We start from the raw sequence: 19,422 nt of genomic DNA, 5'->3' as shown, positions 1-19,422 counted from the left end.
TAGGTACGATAACCAGTGTGACAGGCTGCCGCTGACATTTAGGTTAGGCTACTAGGCACAGTTGAGACCACATATCCGGCTTTGCATATAGGAAAACGTTTAGAGATTACGGCAAGTAGCCAAGGTGGGCGGTACCAACTACAGTTGTGAGTATGACTGACCTACGTTAGCCGTCAGATTAGGATGCCACGCATAGTCGAGGCATCATTTTTGTTGCCCAGCACAGATATTGGCCTGGTGTTCAATTTAGGTAGCAGATGTAAGCGACAAGGCGCAGAGTTACGGTTATGATTGGCCGTCGTTGGCCGTTAGATTAGGATAGCATAATTGAGGCCGAATAATCAGTATCGCGCATAGGCAATGGCCTATCAGTTACAAAAAGTAGCCAAGGTAGGAGCTGTGGCGTACAGCTGAGTGTATGACGTTCGTCGTTCGCCGTTACATTAGACTTCTGTGCACGGTGGGGCCCCTCATTCATCGGTTCGCATAATTGCTGGCCTTATGATTATCTTAGGCAGGAGAGAAGCGACAATGCATGCAGTTATGAGTAAAGCGGATTAGACTACCACGCATAATCAATGCTTCACAATCAACATCACACATGGATACGGGCCTAGCAGGGAAGATAAGTGGCCAAGTTAGACAAGTACAGTGATGAGTACAGCAGGCATAGTACAACAGCATAGCCGGGTCCTTATTTTAACCGGCCCGCATAGATACTGGCCTGGTGTTTGCTATAGATGACAAGGATACGCAACAATGCATGAAGTTATGAGTATGATATACAGTCGTTGGTCATCGGGTTAGGTTACTGCATACGGATGAGGCCTCATAACCGGCATCGCACATTGACACGTGTTTAGCGGTTCTTATAAGTAGTCAAGATGAGTAACAACGACTGCAGTTACCATGATGACCGCTTTATGACGCATTCCACCTATGGTGAGTCATATTCCTAATACAAATGATACCACTGTGTTGGCAATTAACTTACACTTATTTCCTGGCGCTGTGTTGACTACAGGTTAGTCATACGTAACCGGGAAGGGGAGTTAGCCACAGAGAGTACCCTCGCATTTCTACTGAACAATTCATGCTGTTGTCCGGCACCGTTGTGCTTAGCGGAAGTTGAGCTCAATAGAAAAGTATTGCAACGAAGTCCGCTGAACAAAATGATCTCATTCGTTGAATCTGAATAGTAGAAAACAAACGAACGTCAATCACCGACTTTCCTGGATGGGATTCGCACCGGAAATTCGGTGGATGTTATTTTCGTTCTCAAAGAGTGCCAAAATATGTTGGAGTGCGATCTCGTGTTTCATCTCGTAACTCGGCAACAAAGTGCAAATCGGTGATGGTCCATTAAGTTGAACTTTCGCTAACTTAAACAAAATGCTGTGGGCAAAACTTCGCCGAAAGATTTAAATGGAAGTTCGCAAATTCGAATACCTCACAGCTTCGGCGAAAATAATTTAAATGCTTTTAGCGAGTAGCTTTAACGCAGCTTGTGCCTTATCTGGAATGGGCAAGATCTGGCGGTGAACTATTTCATGGACCTTATCCCAAAACATAGAATCCGATTGTGAGACAGCATTCCGACCAGTCGCCCCTGTGGACGGATGTCACATGGCTGAGGCAACTCCCGTAGTAGCCGATAAATTTCAGGGTCTCGTTTTATCATGACTTGAGACATTTCTTATCCTGGTTATAGTACTTTCGCAGTAGCTGTGATGCCCTTTTTCTAGTTAAGTGTAATACCATGACATTTTGGGGCGAATTTCGATCATGCTCCCGGAGTATCGCGACCACAAACGGTAACATTGCCAACATATACGGATTTATTGAGTAGAGCTTTCTCGTGTATGATGTTGTCTGTGGTGCGTTGAAAGCAGGTTACTCCATTACTGACTGAAAACGGAGTGCGGCGAAATTGATGCAGTTTTGTACATGCCTGAAATACAGCATACGGCTTGCCTTTGTCGAGAATGGCGATCTGGCTTACGCACGTTGAAGGACTAGTGTGCCTAACGCCGTGTGATGTGAAACCCTCTGTAGAAGATCGTCTACTTTCTTCAGAGGATATGCATCAGAATACGTGTGGCGATTTACAGTTTGACTGTACTCAATAACCACGTGCTTTTTATGCCCTGGAAGTTTGGTACCGAGAACCTGGGCCGCTAAAAGAAGTTCAATAACTTTGTCTGTCAGTATCTCCCGAATCTCCGTCTCCATAAATACCGCTCTTTGGAAAACCCCAACCACTCAAGAAGACGAATGAGGAAATGAGCTGTCATTCCACTCTTTACGCGTATCATTTCGCCAATATCTGTCTTCTTTGGACCGGTTGAGCGAATCAGTTTAAACAGGACTCGGCTTTTACTTGCAACGAATGCCCTCTCCATCTTTTGTGCCTTAGAAATATACCAGAGTCCTTTGTCTTTCTCCAAGCTTTTGATTATACGGTATGTGAGGGATGCGCGCACCATCATAGCTCCTAAATGCTGGCATGGTCTTCCTGGTGGCAATAGGACCTGACGATTTCGGCGATATCCAGTGTTCATTTAGTCAAATCAGAAGGCTTCCACAGTGCCTGAAGGAATTCCACGCGTATCCAGCTTTGCCGCTCACGATCAGGTGATGCTGCGGCCGAGAAGCCTGTCCCGGTAAGACTGACCAAAATTTCGGGACGCTTGCCGGTCCAGCATCAAGCCGAGTTCTGATTGGTCGAATATCCGTAACCAAAATCCATGACCCTGTATTGGCCGAATGCCGGTTTCCAATGGCGCACCCGGAGGGCGTCAATTTCCAAGGCGTTTTCGCATTACAGTTGTTCTCGACTTTTTGAGTGTCACTATAGCTTGCGCTCTTTTTGTGGTTGTTTTGACGTGAACGCTAGCTTGGGAGGCTCAAACCGAGAGATTAACTTGAGGAAAATACCGTTACTACAATCGGCAACGGTAACCCACGGTTTTTACCGAATTTAATCAGCTCCGGGAGCTATTGCAGCAACAACGAAAGCAGTTTGGTGAAAGGCAACTGAAGCTTATTGAGTCACTGACCCAAAGACGATATCCAGACGGCAGCAATCAGTACTGGTGACTTCTGTTTTCCCAACTGATGTAGCCGCGGCCTCAACAACGGAGTTCACATTCGGCCCTCTTTCTGGCCACACTTGACTCCTGCTTCAAGCGGTTCAAAGACACACTCGAAATTGATTTTTTCAAGTTTGATGGCGAGCGGGAAGTCAGATTATTGCTGTGAAAACTCTACACACCGGAGCACAAACGGTACACAAACTTCTTTCTCCCCAAGCTGCCGCACGACCTCAGCTTTAATGAAACGGCCAGAACAGTATATTCGGCAATCAAACATCACCGTTCAATATCCGTTACGAATGCCTAAATTCGGTCAATAAAGATGGTGATTTCATCACGTTTGCCGGTGTTGTCGATCGGGAATGCGAGCATTTCAAGCTTAGCTCAATGACGGAGACTCAGCTTAAATGCCTCATTTTTATATCCGGTCTCCAGTCATCCCAAGATGCTGACATCGGAACCCGGCTGCTTAAAAGAATTGAATAGAATCCTGAAATGACGTTACAGAGCCTCAACACTGAATTTCAACGCCCCATCAATCTGAAGCACGACACGGCTGTGATCAGCCAGTCATCGGTGACTTCAAGCAACTGTGTACACGCGATCAACTCTGGCGTGCCAAAGAAATATGACAACAAGCCCTATCGGAAGCAGAGCAAGCCACCAACAGTTGCTGGCATTGAAGTGAGTGGCATTTTGCTCGTTATTACCGGTTTAAACCTCAAATGTGCCAGGTGCAGGCTTTATGGCCACAAAGCAGGTTCGCGGCAATCTCAGAGGCCGCAGCCACCCGCACCACCGTGCAGCACACATATCGCGGTCCACCGCAGTGAAGCCGACATTCAAAATTGATTTTCCTTGCCGAGGGTAGTTCGTGATGTTTCATATCTACAACATTCCAGTTTGTTTGCAGCTTGATACGGGCTTCGATATCACGTTGCTCAGTGAACGAATGTGAAAATGAATTGGTAAGCTGCACGTAAAACCGACCGAAAATTTGGCCCGTGATGCTTCTGGTGGTCAACTGAAGTCGATCAGCGGAGTTGGTGCTCCATAAACTTCAAGGCTCGGTGGCACAAGCCACGCGCTACATGGCGTCATGCTCCAAACTTGGGGCTGGATTAGATCGAAAAGCTGAACCTGCTGGAGCAGTCAATTATACTACAACCTCACAGACGCAGCACACGGGGGTGCCCTCGAACCAAATTGAGGACCTCCTACAACGCTATTAATCACTATTCTCCGACGAGCTTGGACGGTTCACAAAATCAAGAGCCAGACTGTGCCTCTTCTCCGGTGCCAAACCAGTTTTTGGGCCAAAACACCCAGTATCATATGCGGCCTTACCTATCATCGACCAGAACTGGACTCTGGATTAGATCGAAAAGCTGAACCTGCTGGAGCAGTCAATTATACTACAACCTCACAGACGCAGCACACGGGGGTGCCCTCGAACCAAATTGAGGACCTCCTACAACGCTATTAATCACTATTCTCCGACGAGCTTGGACGGTTCACAAAATCAAGAGCCAGACTGTGCCTCTTCTCCGGTGCCAAACCAGTTTTTGGGCCAAAACACCCAGTATCATATGCGGCCTTACCTATCATCGACCAGGAACTGGACTGACTACAGATGGCTGGTATTCTCCAACCGATCAACTACTTTGCATGGACCGCACCGATCGTGTTGGTGGGTAAGGCTGACGGGACCATCCGGTTGTGTGCAGAATTCCTCACCGGTCTCATTGCTGCACTGGATACCCATCAATACTCTCTGCCTCTTCCAGGCGATTTGTTCGTGAAACTGAATGGGGGTAAATGTTTCGCGAAGATGACTTGGCCGATGCTTACCTCCAGGTTAAAGTTGAGGAGGAATCCCGAGAAATTCTGACGACCAGTACGCACCGCGGTCTGTTCCAGTGTGCTCGACTGCCATTCGGTGTCAAAACATCATCAGCCACATTTCAACAGATCATAGGTACGATTAGGTGCTTAGTCATATTGAAGAATATGGCTTCAGAGTGCGCCGAGAGAAATGCACCTTTTTCATGCGATCGATAAAGTACCTCTGTTTCACCACTGACCAACATGGCTGCCGAACATACCCGTAGAACATCGACGCTATTAAATGTATGCCAGAACCCACAGACCTCCCTCAGATCTTTCCTCGCTTTCGTCAGTCACCACTTTTCGTTTCTGCCTGCCATGCATCGCCTCCGAGGCCCACCAAACAAGCTTTTTACCAAAGACCACAAGTGAAAATGGCCAGCGGAATGCTAACGCGCATTTGACTCTGTCACATCCATGCTCAGTTCCGATTCGCTACTCATCCACTACGATCCATCTCTGGAAATCTTTGTGGCGTCGGATGCATTGAACTATGGAATGGACGCAGTGATTTCACATGTGGCCAAAAGCCATTGCGAATGTGGCCAGATCCATGGCATCGTCTGACTGCAACTACAGTCAGATAGAAAATTAAGCCTTCACGATTGTTTGCCATCAAAAGTTTCATAAATGCTTTACGACCGTCAGTTCACTCTAATGACCGATCACAAGCCACTCCTTGCTGTGTTTTGCTCGAAGAGGGGAACTCCGGTATTTGCTGCCAACCGCCTTCAGCGATGGGCCACTGTGCTTCTGGGATATGACTTTAGGATCAAGTACCAGTCCACCACCAGCGTCGGACAAGCCGACTCACTGTCGCGACTCAGTGATTCAAGTAAGTCATAACTAGAAGATACTGTAGTCGCAACAATCGCCTTGGAACCGGAGGTCAACCGCGTAGTATTCGTAGCGTTCTCCATGTGACTGCCTGCATGGTTCGCCAGGCCATCGACCAAGTCAGTGTGCTGCAGCAAGTCACTAAGTATCACCACAATCAACGCCCGCATACCTGCAGAAAAGACAACTTGAGACATCACTTCAACCCGCACGACGCATTATCAGTAGCTGATGAATGTCTTTTGTTTTCAGAACTTGTCATCCCAAGGAAGTTGCAATTAGACATCCTGAAACAGTTTCATAGAGGGCGCCTGAAAAAAACGATGAAGACCCTTGCTCCGAGTTACGTTCACTGGCTTTTGACGGACCCCCAGATCGGGCAGGTCTTAAAATGTTACCTGATTTGTGCTGAAGCATCCAAGTCACCCGTTACTACAAAAACATTTATGAAAGCTGAGTGCATAGCTTCTTTAGTTCGCTCCCATTCGACCGAAGCAGTCGTGACAGATCTCGATAAAACCCATACTCAATTTTAGAACTGTAGTCTGTCGCGATGTATGCTGGTAGACACCGTTTACCTCATTGTTATGTAGCTGGACGGTTACGATTAACGACTATACACGACTTGAGAACGGGTGCACAAATCCACAGCTATGATGCTAGCCCAACCACTCCTGTCGCAGAGAGAAGGTTGGATCTTCAGAGGAGGGCTTTTACTAGCCTCACCCATCGATCTGCATTAATGTTACTTGAGTCAAACAACCGTACAGCGCAAAGGCGACTGTTTACCGGGATCCAGTCCAGTAAGGCTCTTTCAGCCTTTGAGTCGAGTGCAAATCTAACACTGTATGTACGAGTCATTCCATCATGATCACCAGATATCCGAAGAGTGAAATTGGAGTATTTGCGCTCGTCCTAAGGAGCTTGAGGCGCATGACCGAAGTGGGGTCTTGTTTGCGTCTCGGAGACACAACATACATTGGCAGACAGGGGTAGAAAGGTTTCAGCAAGAGATGCCTGTTACTCGGTTTAGAGTAGAGTGCGCACGGAGAAGGCTCCAATGTGGTCCATACCTTTTTAGGTTATTAGGTGATCGTTGTGGTTTATTTTTCTGGGAGCCAGTTTAGACACCACAATGGCTAGGGGACTGGAAGATGAATCGATCGCACTGCATTGTTCGACAGGTGGGAACGGGGTGTGCGGTAGTGATACTTGCCGGTTGCCCAAGCCGCAGAAGTGGGCTTGGTTGTGGTACCCCACCTTGAGCCTTTGACTCAAAAGTCGAACTCATAAGGCAGCCTTCCAGGATGGGGACCGCGTGATCCTCACTGTGCCTGGTTGGGACTACAAGATATGGCTGCCAACCGATGTCAGTGGCGTTCTTGTTGTCAGTTTCTGTGCCTGAGTGAATATCTGGAGGCGTAGGCACCTCGGAATGATTGTGCTAAGCTAGCATTAAGTCCCTCTCCCATCCATCCTTATTCTTTTCCTTACAATAAGGCTTTCAAATAAGTCATGGTTGTACGGCAGTGAAGCATCGGTGCTGAACACTGATGTCATGCTGTCGATCATGATGATGATGAGGCAGCGAAAGGGTGTAGTGTTTTTTCGGGGCCCTGCCCAAGCCTTTGGCCAACAAGTGTGACTCGTGAGGCAGCGGTTGTCAATTTTTTCTTGAAGGACCAAAGACTCAGTAGTCTGACCCATTTGGCTGCAGGGGGTCGGTTTAGCTCGATGACACAGCAAGGCGTTACGGTCTCAATTCCAATGCAGCTGTGCATAATAGGTGCATTTTGGACAGCATCAGACTCCTTGGTTTTAAAATTATTTCGACGCATTGAATAATATGCCGGAGGCCACAGTTAACCTTTGGGCGATCGTAGTGTGCTGTTTTCAGGGTCGATCTTTTTTATCTGTCCTTCCTCGGGGGAGGCGGAATCGCTGTTTCCATATATATGAAGTCGTTGGTCGACTGAAATAAATACCTTGCTTCCTATACACTCCTATCTCAAAGCATGAGACGACTACTTCCAAGTTGCTTCGTAACACAAATTCTCGTAGTACGGAAACTAGCTGTTCGTTTTCTTTGCTCCCCTCTTGCTTTCCTGGCATGGTCAAACCCTGTGGAACTGAGTTTCAGCTAGCGCAGTCCGCAGAATCATTGCAGCACTGAAGCCAAACTACCACGATACGTTGACAGCTTTAGGTCCGGTCCGCTTTATGTTACATCAAGTGCTTGAACGGCGCCACATACTACCGCCAATAATCGTGGTCTTCCTCAAATTCAAAGGAGCCTTTAACTGTTTAGGTAGATTTGTTCCTCATTCTCCTGAGCTCCAGGTAGCTCAGTGGTGTTACTACTGAACAACTTATATCCTTGACCAGAATGGGATGCCGTGTGGTTCATCTGCATTCTTGTTGTTCTGTTCTTCCATGTCCACGGCCCCATTCAGGTGCATAGTAGGTTGTCTAAACTTACCTCACAACTGGTGGAGTTCGACAGGGTTGTCCCTATCTGTTTCGTTCAACTTTGTCCTGGACGCTATCATGGAGTGTACACTTCAAGCGAACACAAATCTAAGTACCGAAATCACGTCTGGAGAGAGACCGATGGGCTTGGATTCTATGGGCCGTATTTCGTTGTTTTACGATTATTTTCCCGCGCAGAGTACTCTAAACAGAATGTCAGGGTAGTCTCATTTTTCGGCATGTGTGAACCTGCAAAATAGAGGCTTCCACATCGAGACTTCTCAACCTCTCGTGCTCCTCTGGAAATTGAGAACGAGACTTGAGTTTGTTTTTTGGCTCAACTGTCTCGGCCTTTGCATAATCAGTGATTGTGCAGTTACGGATAAAGGCAACTTACGGGTAATATGAATGAGAGCTGAGGTAGTCACACTAATGGGACCGTTTCCTGAAACTTGACAGGGGAACAGGTACATGGTGATTACGGTCGAGTATAGCTGGAAGCTGTGGTGACAACGGTAATCGATGTCGTAAAAGTAGCAGTGAGCTCTCTGGAAGACATTTAGTATCTAGCATTCACTTTGTCCAAGGGATGCGTCCAGCGTTACAGGCCGCACTGGTTGGGCCATCTAACCAAGAGTCGAGTGACGCTTGACTTCGCAGTGGAGCATGGGAATGATTATAGTAAGTATGGGTCTTGTTGGTGGAGCATGCTTTCTAGGTTAGGGTCCGCGTTACGTTCCTGTGACTGTCCGAAAACGATACATGACATTTCCAACCCGATTACATTAGCGTTTTTGATACCAGTTTTAATTCAGGTTTTATGAGTGCTTAATGGCCCAGGTTGGCTGTATGTGTTGTCTTGGCCAGCGCTATTTTCCTCACTTATCCCTCTTTCAACTCCAGGGTTTTTCCAAGAAGCTTGGTAACGAATCATTGGTTTTCAAAGTTAGTGCCGCTGCAGGTGATTATGGTGATCTCTGAAAAATAGCTTCTTGAGTTAACTTGTTGTCTGGACTTGGTTTTAACCTCTGAAACCTGTTATTGTTCTTCAGGTGGTACACTTCAATCCGGCCAATATATAACGTACTACGACACATTGAAAGTTTTGTCTGTCCTATGGATATTTTTAACATCATCAATTCGCAACAAGTGCGTGACGAATTTTCCTGAGATTCATTTCTCTTAGAGTTCAGCTGACGACAGGCAGCCTGAAGCTCACATTATTGTCCCATCGGAAGGTATATCCACTCTTTTTTGAAGTAAGCTTTTAATTTCAGGGATTTGTGTCAAACTGAAAACGACCAAACAAGAGAAGGTTTTCGTAAACATATGTCATTCAGAAAAGGTACCAGTTCCCCGAGATATCACGGATGACGAACTGCGATCTCTTCTTGAGGATGTAGAGAATTCACCCCCTTTCAAGATTCCCATGAGTATTGGTGAACCTCATGCCGAGCTGGATGCTGGTAATTCTCTTCTTTGCTGTTTCTCACTAAAGTATCATTCTTGGCGCGAATATATTATCGTGTAGTTCCTCCTGGACCTATGGCGTCCAGTACAGTCGAACAGCCTTATTTTAAGCTTTCCAAAGCGATGATAGTGTGATGTGCGCATAGGATGCAGTATTTTGCTAGAACGTAGGTCAATTGACAAATGATACTGGTACATAAGGTGCTAGTTTCCATTACAATCCCACTATATGTTGCCTGTCTGGTGGCTAACGACGAATTTTTGGGAATTTGTCCGCCGATCTCTGTTACCCTAGTTTATATCGGCTTCAAAGACCATCACTCCACAGATTTTGCACAAAGCTGTGGCATCTTCGCAACTGTGTTCAAAGGTTTGGATTCGTAGAGGCCTGTTGGGAGTAATCAGCCGGTCTATGCATGGTGATATCACAACGAACCTCATTCACCACAATGGCTCCAAATTAAGAAGGAATTGTGTTTCGGTAAGGGGCCGTACTCTTGTGTACATTATCATGCATTCAACTTCCGAGCGAGCTATTTTGAATGGATAAAGAAGTGTGGATTCAGTAGAAACATTATCTTATTGTCAGGAGATACAGATAAGTGTGAAAGTACCATCGGCTTCTCATATTTACGGAAGCACGAGGTTTGAGATACTTCCTGGTTGCCTAAACCTGGACAGGAGCAGTCGAGATATAGATGTTGGGTTCGAACCAGGGATCTTTCGGTCAGTGAGTTCGAGCCTTAGTCACTGAGAGAGGTAGTACAGAGTGACCCAACTTGCAGAAAACGCTTATGCCGCAACAAAGTAGTCACACCCCGTAATCCGCCTGTTCCACTAAGTTAGGACGCTGGCGAGCGCTCTGTAAATTATCCCAAAAGCTTCCTCAAGGTTCACCTTTTCCAATTCCGATCTTCTATAGACCGACTGAGCTCTTTAGTCTTCACAGATTGAACATGATTAACTTCGTGACTTGAGTATTCATACCTTACAGTGGTTGTATCAAAGTTGTATAGCTGTGCTTAATAAACTTAATGCCAGGTGGAGAGTAATGTGGTTGATTCCTGGCTGTTTCCATTGTTTACCGCATATCGCGTCAAGCCGACGAGGAAAGTCATGCAAAAAACGCTACTAAAGACCGTCAGGGCGCTTCGTTGATTGTCAGGATCCCAAAACACGATGCAAACATGATGCCTTAAAATAAAATGTATAAACTGCCTACTTGTGAAATGTAACTTTTCAGGGCAAACTTTCTACACAACATTAATGACTAAAGCGGGTAGTTCTTTGGGTGGTCTTATAGGACGTACAGTTTCTCGAATAGTTGTCATCCGCTTTTGTTATTGTTTCGTTAACATCGCAAGTACACCAATAGCATTTTGAAAGAATATGAAAAGTTACCAGCGACATTTTGGTTTGTGGTGGCTTTGTACGTCAAGGATCAAGAAGCAGAGCAACACAGAGAGTCGCGAGACAGTTGTGTTAGCATATACTTTCAAGTCCCGTTGTTGTACTGTTTCCAAGGTGCGCACTTCCAGCTGCACTTTACAAGAAGAGTACTTTTTCTTCCTTTGATAAGGAAACTGCATTCTATCATTGACTGTTTTCCTCTCCGCTCCGTCGTAGCTGCCATATTTATCGAAGTGCCTCTCTCTTCTCTTTACTAAAGTTCATTCATCACAGCCCGAGCGTTCAGTGATCCCAAATGCCGTGAAACGTCCTTTTGATTCATTTTGATTCCGCAATTTTATCGTGGAAACGACCTATTATTCTCAACTTCCAAACGAGTCTTTCCAGTACTTATCGCTACATCTCCCTAACGCCAGGTTGTTGCCGGGCAACTAGTGCGGACGTGATAGCCAGTATAGATTTTGAAAAATCTTTTGGCCAGTTGTTCGTATATTTTACGAACCTCGAGCTAAGAATAGCCTTACGCATCCCCAGAGGTGGATTTTCAGCATACCTCTGGTCTTTGTCTAATTTGTGTTCGTTTGGTGGAACCGAAGTTGTTTTGTTGGACTTGTCTAATTCTTTGGGACGCATTTGACGCGATACATCTATAGTAAACACTAATTCTGGCCTTCGACCAAAGACTAGCACCTAGCTTTATATTTTACAATGCGGATGTTCAACAGTAGTGCGGTTTCCAACTGCGTGAGCCTATCCCAATGTCCCATGCCCATTGACCCACGTTTCCACCTTTTGTTAGCGATTCACTTTTCTCCGTACCCACTCCTAACGTGCTCGCAACTGACAGAACTGTGCTTTGCTACCTCTATTATTACTTCTAACCAATGTAAACCGCTGGATTGTCATAATATTTCACAACGTCTAGAGTGTTTCTCCCTATCGAGATCTCCAAGCCTATGTATTGGGGACCCGTAGCTCTTCACCTTGGCGAAACTCAATTGTATTCGCGTTTCCTTAAGCTGATCAAGTTTCTCATACTGTTGGCCCCCTTTCGGAAGGATTGGTCAGATCCCTAGCTTTTTTAGTGGCTTAATTGAGCTTGAGTCAACTTGTTGGTTTTGAAGAAATTAGCTGTGTCTGTCTGCATTTCCAAAGACCCACTTTTTTATTTCTTTTGAATAAATCTCATAGTGGATAACAAACATGGGTACTACCGGAAATGCCACTGTTTGAACAAAATACGGTCTTAGAATAAGTGTGTTATTCGTTGTCTTGCTGTTTTGTCTCCATTTAAGCTGTTCGATTGGCCGCTTTCAGGTAGTACGTTAAACATGGGTTTCTTGATAGATCAGAGTTGGCATATTGCTCAGTTTTCGTACAACTTTGTGGTCGGATTCGTACCAACAGTAGGACGATCGGTTTTTTGTGTGCTGAATGACTGCACAGTCGATATTCAAAACTTTTTAAGGGGTTTGAATTGCTTGGTTAGGATTCTGTGGTGACTACGCTGTTCAACTGGTCTTATCAACTTATTTATGGTCACCCACGCCGTCTCCTGCCTCTTTTCTGTCGCATTTGTAGCCGGAAATGGTTGCACTGCATATGATGTCATTGTTCACCCGAATTTGCTCAAGAAGGTTCAGTCTTCGGAGTTGTTCGAAGCATTTTTGATGACTGTGATTTTCGAAGGGTTGGAGAACAAATACAACCTTCAGTTAGAACGGAGTAAGTTCTGCGGTTGACAGTCTACTATTTCTTGTGTAATTAGCGTGGGTTGTGCTAAAAAATAAGCGTGCAATGGGGAGACTTCAAGAACAATATGTACGAGCTGCTCCTCGCCCTGCTATTGTAGAGATGGGAGATACTTCTAGGTAGGTAAAAAACACATTGTGTTTAATCTAACTAGGTCGAACGTCAACCAGAGACTGATCCAGGAAGTTACGGAGCCCCAAGTATATCGAGATAAGTAAGTGCTCAGTATCTGTATGACACTCTTTCCGGTCACAGGCAAGTGGGCGATGTTCCTCCGTACGAGTTGCTTGCCGTCCCCGAAGAAGGCAATCCGGAGTACTTAGTCGCCCGAATCACGCTGCCTAAGCTGGTGAGATTTTTTACGCTGTTGGTTTTTTGTCTTTTCTCACAATCCGCTTTCATCATAAACCTGATGAATACAAATCACCGCTTCTTCCTCTGGTTTGAGCTCTGTTTTGAACCATTGCTTCACTTGGCACAGCGGTTTGCTGAGTGCGTTTCAGTGCCAGTCAGATATTGATTGGGAACACTTTCTTGTGGGCCTTTGAAAACCAAGGAGCTCTTCGCAGCAATCTGCGATGCCTTGAGCGGATTGTAAGGTATGTTGAGTTGCCGCCAGGCACGCCAAGCCATCGGCTGGCTCTTCCCATAAATCTACAACGTTCGCTCGTATCAGGTGGAAGGAGATTCTGAGGCACTACAGTGTATGACATTTTAGCGGGACGTAGCTCGCTTGTTTAATCGGGCATCATTTTTCCGCAGTAGTTCTTACAATGAGATAAGAATCATTCACTTACGACATTCTTTGAACGCATGACTGCCAAACGACACGAAGTGTGCACCAGCGTTCGGAATTTGCAATGCTAACCAACTCTAGACTACAGCTATAGAAAAGTTGATGGTGGTGGAATGGACCGTGGCTAGTTCGACTAAGAATTGATATCACAACCCCTAATCTATCTTGAGATCAATTTTTACGGTGGAATGTATTTCTTTGTGGAACCGTCCGACGTGTCTCTTACTGCATTGTGCTTCCTCCAAATGAGGGCAAGTTGACCTTACGATTTCTTAAACAATGCTCCGTGAACAAAACGAAGGCCCGATTATCTACAGCTGCTGATGCGGTAGCCACTCTCAAGACAGGCTGCCAATGAAACCGCTGTCGATTATACAGTTGCCTTCAGATATGGAGTGTTATTCAGGTGTTGCGGGCGGATTAAATCATACTTCGCTGTATTCAAATTGGAATGTGTTCCACCTAAGCCGAAGATCGGCGGCCGAGCACATTGAAAATTTGGAAACCGATCTCCCAACGATCCTTTAAACTCCTAAAATTGTCTCTTACTACATTATAGTTGTTTGTCTGTATTCCGAAGGTCAGCAGCTCGGATAAGAAAACCTAAGAAGAGGGCCTCATGAACCAGACGACATAAAGCCAATGGACTCTATAGAAAAAGACGAAATATGTGCGATGTCTGGCCAACCAACTACAGCCAGCTGACAGCTAAGGATATACACTGTCAGACCCACCCATTTAGTGGCATTTGCAGCCACTCGAAAGTCTGTCTGACCGGATACCTCTTTATGATCGTCAGTCCGAACGTTAGTGCTTTTACTCGTAATGCACTACTCATAAGGTTGCTAAAAATTCTTTGCCAGCCCACGACATTCGAGATATCGCGATACATATATGTTCATTAAAACTAAATTTGTTTGCAAATGAGTATATTTCGCTAATTTCGTGCAATTTGGTTTCAAGTAGAACGTAAGGTTGACGGAAACTCGGGGACTGCGCCTACCTGATGAGCCCCAAGAAAGCCGAAACCGGTCGTGGGTTGTCGAAAAAATTTCAGCAACCTTATGGGTAATGCATTACGAATATACATGTATCGCGATATCTCTAATATCGTAGCAACTGAAACATGAGGCGGTCTGGTGCAGCACATTCAGTTGCCTGGAAACCTCACAAAGGAGAGATTCAGCTGGGTTCCAAGTAAGTCTGTTGCAAAAACCAAATTTGTTTTCAAATGAGTGCATTTCGCTAATTAGCGAGTTTACTTCAAGGCCGAGGCTGACTGTGTGGTTAATAAAGACGACATTTTTATACTTAATTCTTGACCGGTAGAAAGGTTGAAAGTCGTGGTAGAACTGCAGTCGCAGTTGTGACTCTTAGTGGCTCGTATTTAACCCAGAGTTCGTCAATGCAAACCATTCTTGACTGCTCTGGCGATCTCGAATCTGTCGTTAGCCATAGCGGCTGAGTCTATCTGAATCAGTACTGGTCGTTTGGGAAGTCTCCGTCGTTCTGGAAAGTTTATCGAATTGTCCAGATGGCGAGTAATGGCTGTTTTTTCAACTATGCCCACTCCGGTTAGGGTGAACTGAATCATTTTTGTCTGATATTGTCTCAAACAATTCTTTGGGATGAGACTGTCGTGCCCCTGCTGTTGAGATGTTTTGCGAAATACTCCAACCAACACTGGTTCAACCTTTCAATCGATCTTCATTTGGTCTTGGGCGTTTAACTGAAGGGAAGGCGGTGATCGCTTGGTGCTTAATACATTCATTCTTCACTGTTAAGATTATCCTTGGGAAACGCCAAAAATGGCCTTTATCTAGGCTGACCTTAGCGTATGTAGAGGGGGTTTCTTACAACTAACCATTCGCCTTTTTTTCATTTTCAATAGTCCTATCTCCGTGGTAGTTCCATTACCTGTTTCGCCACAATCGGATAAATGCAGTTTTTAGCAATCAATTACTGATTCCTCCCAGCGAGCTGGCAAAAGATTGCAACATTATTACAGCCATTCCTTTACCGCTAGGCCACGTTTGGTAAACTCTTGGACAGGATGTAGCGCCTTTCAACCTTCACGGCAACAGTTCACGTCACGTGATCCGGTTTTCCCTGGATCTTCTACTGATGAGTTTTCAGGTAGATTGCTCGTGCGATATGGGGGATCTTTTCCTTTACAAGCATGTTACTTATGGTTTATGGGCATTAAGCGGATTTTAAAGTTTTTCTATAGACTTCTTCCTACATGTGAACTCAGTCTTTCCCGAAGAATGAAGAAGCAATGTGCAGTCGTTTCATTCATATCAGGATGAGCGGCTTCATATCCTATCTAGGTGCAAATCGATCATCCTTCTGTCCGGAAGAACTCACGTCTGAATCCCCTTAGGTATTCGTCAGTTGCCAACTCCTCCTTCTCGGTATGGATAAAACAGCCGTACGGTGCTGTTCGATCTTTAGCATAGGTTATTTTCACTTGCAGGATGAAATCGGGAATGAAATTAAGGTAACCCTGATCAATTTATCTTTTTGAAGACTGCATATATCACATCGTTTACAAGAGTCTATCAATTCTCGCCCCACAATTGGAAGCGTATAAAACCGCACGAAATGTTATGGAGATTATGCGAAAATTTTTCTGGAAGTATTTACTCCCTGGGTACTGTGGAACCAAGAGATCCTCAAAATCACCTTTTGTTCATTTTGAGTACATACAGCCGGTTAGTTCCGGTTGATCAATATTGCCTCCTTGAATTTGGGTTGATTTGACTGGCTACGATCTGCAGTGATGATCAGAACTCCGACTACGCCTTAACTTGTTTTTTCTTTGCCTCATTACACTTCCCACTGTTTTCGAATTCATCAGATAACTACGTTGCTTGGTTATAAATACCACACGCACTGCACTGCTAAATAATCGCTTGTGTGCTTGAATAGGTGAATCTTACAAATGCATTCTCATTGCGACTTGGCCCGCATAGCTGATGAGCTATCAATGGTCTTGATGCGAGAAACGGATACTGTCGGAACGGGTGCTGTCATATGGTATCGACGACTGAAGGCTCCTAAGATTTGCGTGTTGGTGGCTATTGAAGGCGTGAGTTGTGTAGATTGGAATTATCGGACGACGCGCAGTTCGTATTCACTAGTCGGTACGTTTGGGAGGTAAGGGCAACTGTCTGGAAAACGGGTATTGGGTAAACTTGGCACAAATTAAGTGTACCTGCATCATTTAGCTGACAGCGCGACGCAGCAGCATGTGCAACATATCCAATCGGACTGTGCGCTTAGGCCCATTTAAAACAAATCCCAATAAAAACTATCGGGTATGATGCAATACAAACGTAATACAAGAAACAGAGAGGTTTGGTAAACAGTCGGTGGATTTTTTACTGGGCGTAATGCAGCTATTCACTCAAAAGCTTCGTCAGGCCAAGTGAGTATGTAAGTAGGTTGATTGGGTTTTAAGGCAGTCAGGGAACCGATCCATGAGATTTCTTATGACTAACCGACTTCATCAGTGGTGGGTGTTCAGTCTGATGTTCCTGTTTGTTGGTTAGTGGGGATGACTAACATTTACGATAGATTGGTTAGGGGGAAGGAGTTGCCTTCATATTGAACCCGGATTTTTCGTCCTTGCTTTTTCAGTCTACGTCACCTTAATGGAATATTATTCTTGGGGTCCTTCACAGATTTTGTTCACCTGTGTTCGTCGAAGGGTGCCGGAACAATTAGTTTAGGGACGGAGGGTGGGGGTGGTTAATTGGATCTCTACTTGGATTTTGTACTTAGACCCAGACCATTTAGCTGATAACTGCACACCGCCTCGTGTCGTCTCGGCTGATCTAAAACAGCTCTCCACACTGTTGGAAATTCTACCCCCTCTGTTCTATTTCCGCTGAAATGCTTGGCGATTTCCACCGCCTCGGCCACCAGTCGCCGTGGTGTATGAAACCGTAAACCCCATCTTAGGATGTCCACATTTTCCAAATCTATGTCTAATGTCTAGTGCATTCCCTGCCATTGCCATATCTTAGACTATAGCCTGATATTCATTTACGTTTCTCGGTGGTCCATTAATGAACCGCTTAAGCTCACCGATTCTGGTGTACGGGGACAAAGCGGCGTTATATTAAACAGGCGTACGCCATGCTACTCATGAGTAGTCAGCACAAATAGGAGGAATAACCCGCTATGAAGCACACACATAGCGGGTAATGTGAAGTTATAGGATTGGGAGAAAAATGGTTTGTACATATGAGACAAATCAGTGGGGTGGACATAAATTTATTGTTCATGATGTACCCGGACTGTTTTGCTAGACAGAGGGCTCCTGTTGCGCGGATAAGCGGCCTTTGTCTGGAAGTGTTCTGTGGAGAGTTCCCATCTTTTCATTGGAAAATAGTCCTCGTCGCGGGAATGGCCCTCATCTAGTGAGACCTTGTGAAGTGACAGCTCTATCGTAACACTGTTTCTGAGTTTAAGGATTTCGCTACCTCGGTCTAGAATGTGTCCTGTTCATTCCTGATGGATACTGTCCTCAATTTCTTGTAATTCACTGGATCAGGTATTTAAGCTTTTCCAAACAAGATGAACGGTTGAACTGCCTTAATTGATGGTCGAGTGTTTGGCATTGTTATTTAGCGAAAACTTGAGTTTGTACAGGTTGTTTTCAGCCTCTACTCATTGATAAATCTTGTTTATCTCCAGCTATTATGTATTCGTAGGCTGTGCTGGCTAGGTTGCCGCCAAGTCAGCGTTCATATGGCTCCAACTGATTCATATTCTCAGTGGATGCTCAGACGAAATGTGAAGCGGATGTGGACGAGTGTTTAGAAACTAACTTACGATGTTTCACTGGAGTTGATGAACTCTCAAAGTAGAGTAGTTATTCTATTATCCTCCCCCTAAGCGGTTTCGTTCTCTTAGACAGTCAGTTCCAGACTGACTTGGGTGTGGCAACCTTTTTTTCACACACCCGTGCAAACGCCTTCCTTATTATATCATGAGAGGTCGCCGAAATTGTATGTCTTGGATATCCACCGCCTCACTTAGGCTATAAAACCTATCAAAACTAGGGAGATAAGCTTCCTAGCGCATTTACTTGACCCAGAAAGCAAGTATGGGTTTTTCTCAGGGCGTTTCCTTCTGAGTGAAAATCGTGGAAACGCCTGTTTTCTCTCACTATTGCCTATCACCATTTGCATCGGTATCCATCTCCAATTTTTCCCACGGCTAAATAGGGGTCGTAAATTCGTATTCGTCTGAGTTTGTACATAATTCAAGGGCGTTATTCTCTCAGCCTTCAGTCGCACTACTTACTTTTTATTATCTACCTTGGCCGGTTGGCTGACACTGGTAGTGCTAGCGACGATTTATACTGATTCTTTCAAGGTCGATGCTAGGGCGTTCACTGTGATCCAGCTAGCCTTGATAGTATGTATGTTGGCGTGTTTGCGTATGCACCTTGGGCGGTGGGCTGTATACATGGGATAATTCCTCTTGGGTTGGCATATAAATATACGTGGTCAGGGGCGTCATCGCCTTTGCCACTGGCTGTCGTGTAGAGGAATTTATCTAGATATGGAGTATTTCACAACACTTTATCTGTCTATTCGACGCATACACTTATTTCACCAGTAAGTTTTGATACGATGCTCACATCGTATGGGTGAAACGCTTTCGCTTGATTAATATGATTGTACCCCTCAT

General features: G+C 45.2%; 1 protein-coding gene across 1 annotated transcript in view; it reads left to right on the top strand.

The window, feature by feature from the left end:
* Positions 1-9,404: 9,404 nt before the first annotated feature.
* Positions 9,405-19,422, top strand: part of T265_11444 (hypothetical protein) — a gene marked incomplete at both ends in the record, with an annotated part of 43,688 nt that continues 33,670 nt past the window's right edge. Inside the window, 7 exons of the mRNA XM_009178100.1 lie at positions 9,405-9,437; positions 9,475-9,526; positions 9,566-9,754; positions 12,750-12,893; positions 12,937-13,039; positions 13,075-13,134; positions 13,176-13,269. Of these exons, the coding sequence (XP_009176364.1) occupies positions 9,405-9,437; positions 9,475-9,526; positions 9,566-9,754; positions 12,750-12,893; positions 12,937-13,039; positions 13,075-13,134; positions 13,176-13,269 (675 nt within the window). The remainder of the gene's footprint in view (positions 9,438-9,474; positions 9,527-9,565; positions 9,755-12,749; positions 12,894-12,936; positions 13,040-13,074; positions 13,135-13,175; positions 13,270-19,422) is intronic.

This window comes from Opisthorchis viverrini (genome assembly GCF_000715545.1).
Source record: "Opisthorchis viverrini unplaced genomic scaffold opera_v5_497, whole genome shotgun sequence".
In the NCBI taxonomy this organism is placed as follows: domain Eukaryota; kingdom Metazoa; phylum Platyhelminthes; class Trematoda; order Opisthorchiida; family Opisthorchiidae; genus Opisthorchis; species Opisthorchis viverrini.
Note: the sequence above shows the minus strand (reverse complement) of the source record. Positions and strands in the feature narration are given on the sequence as shown.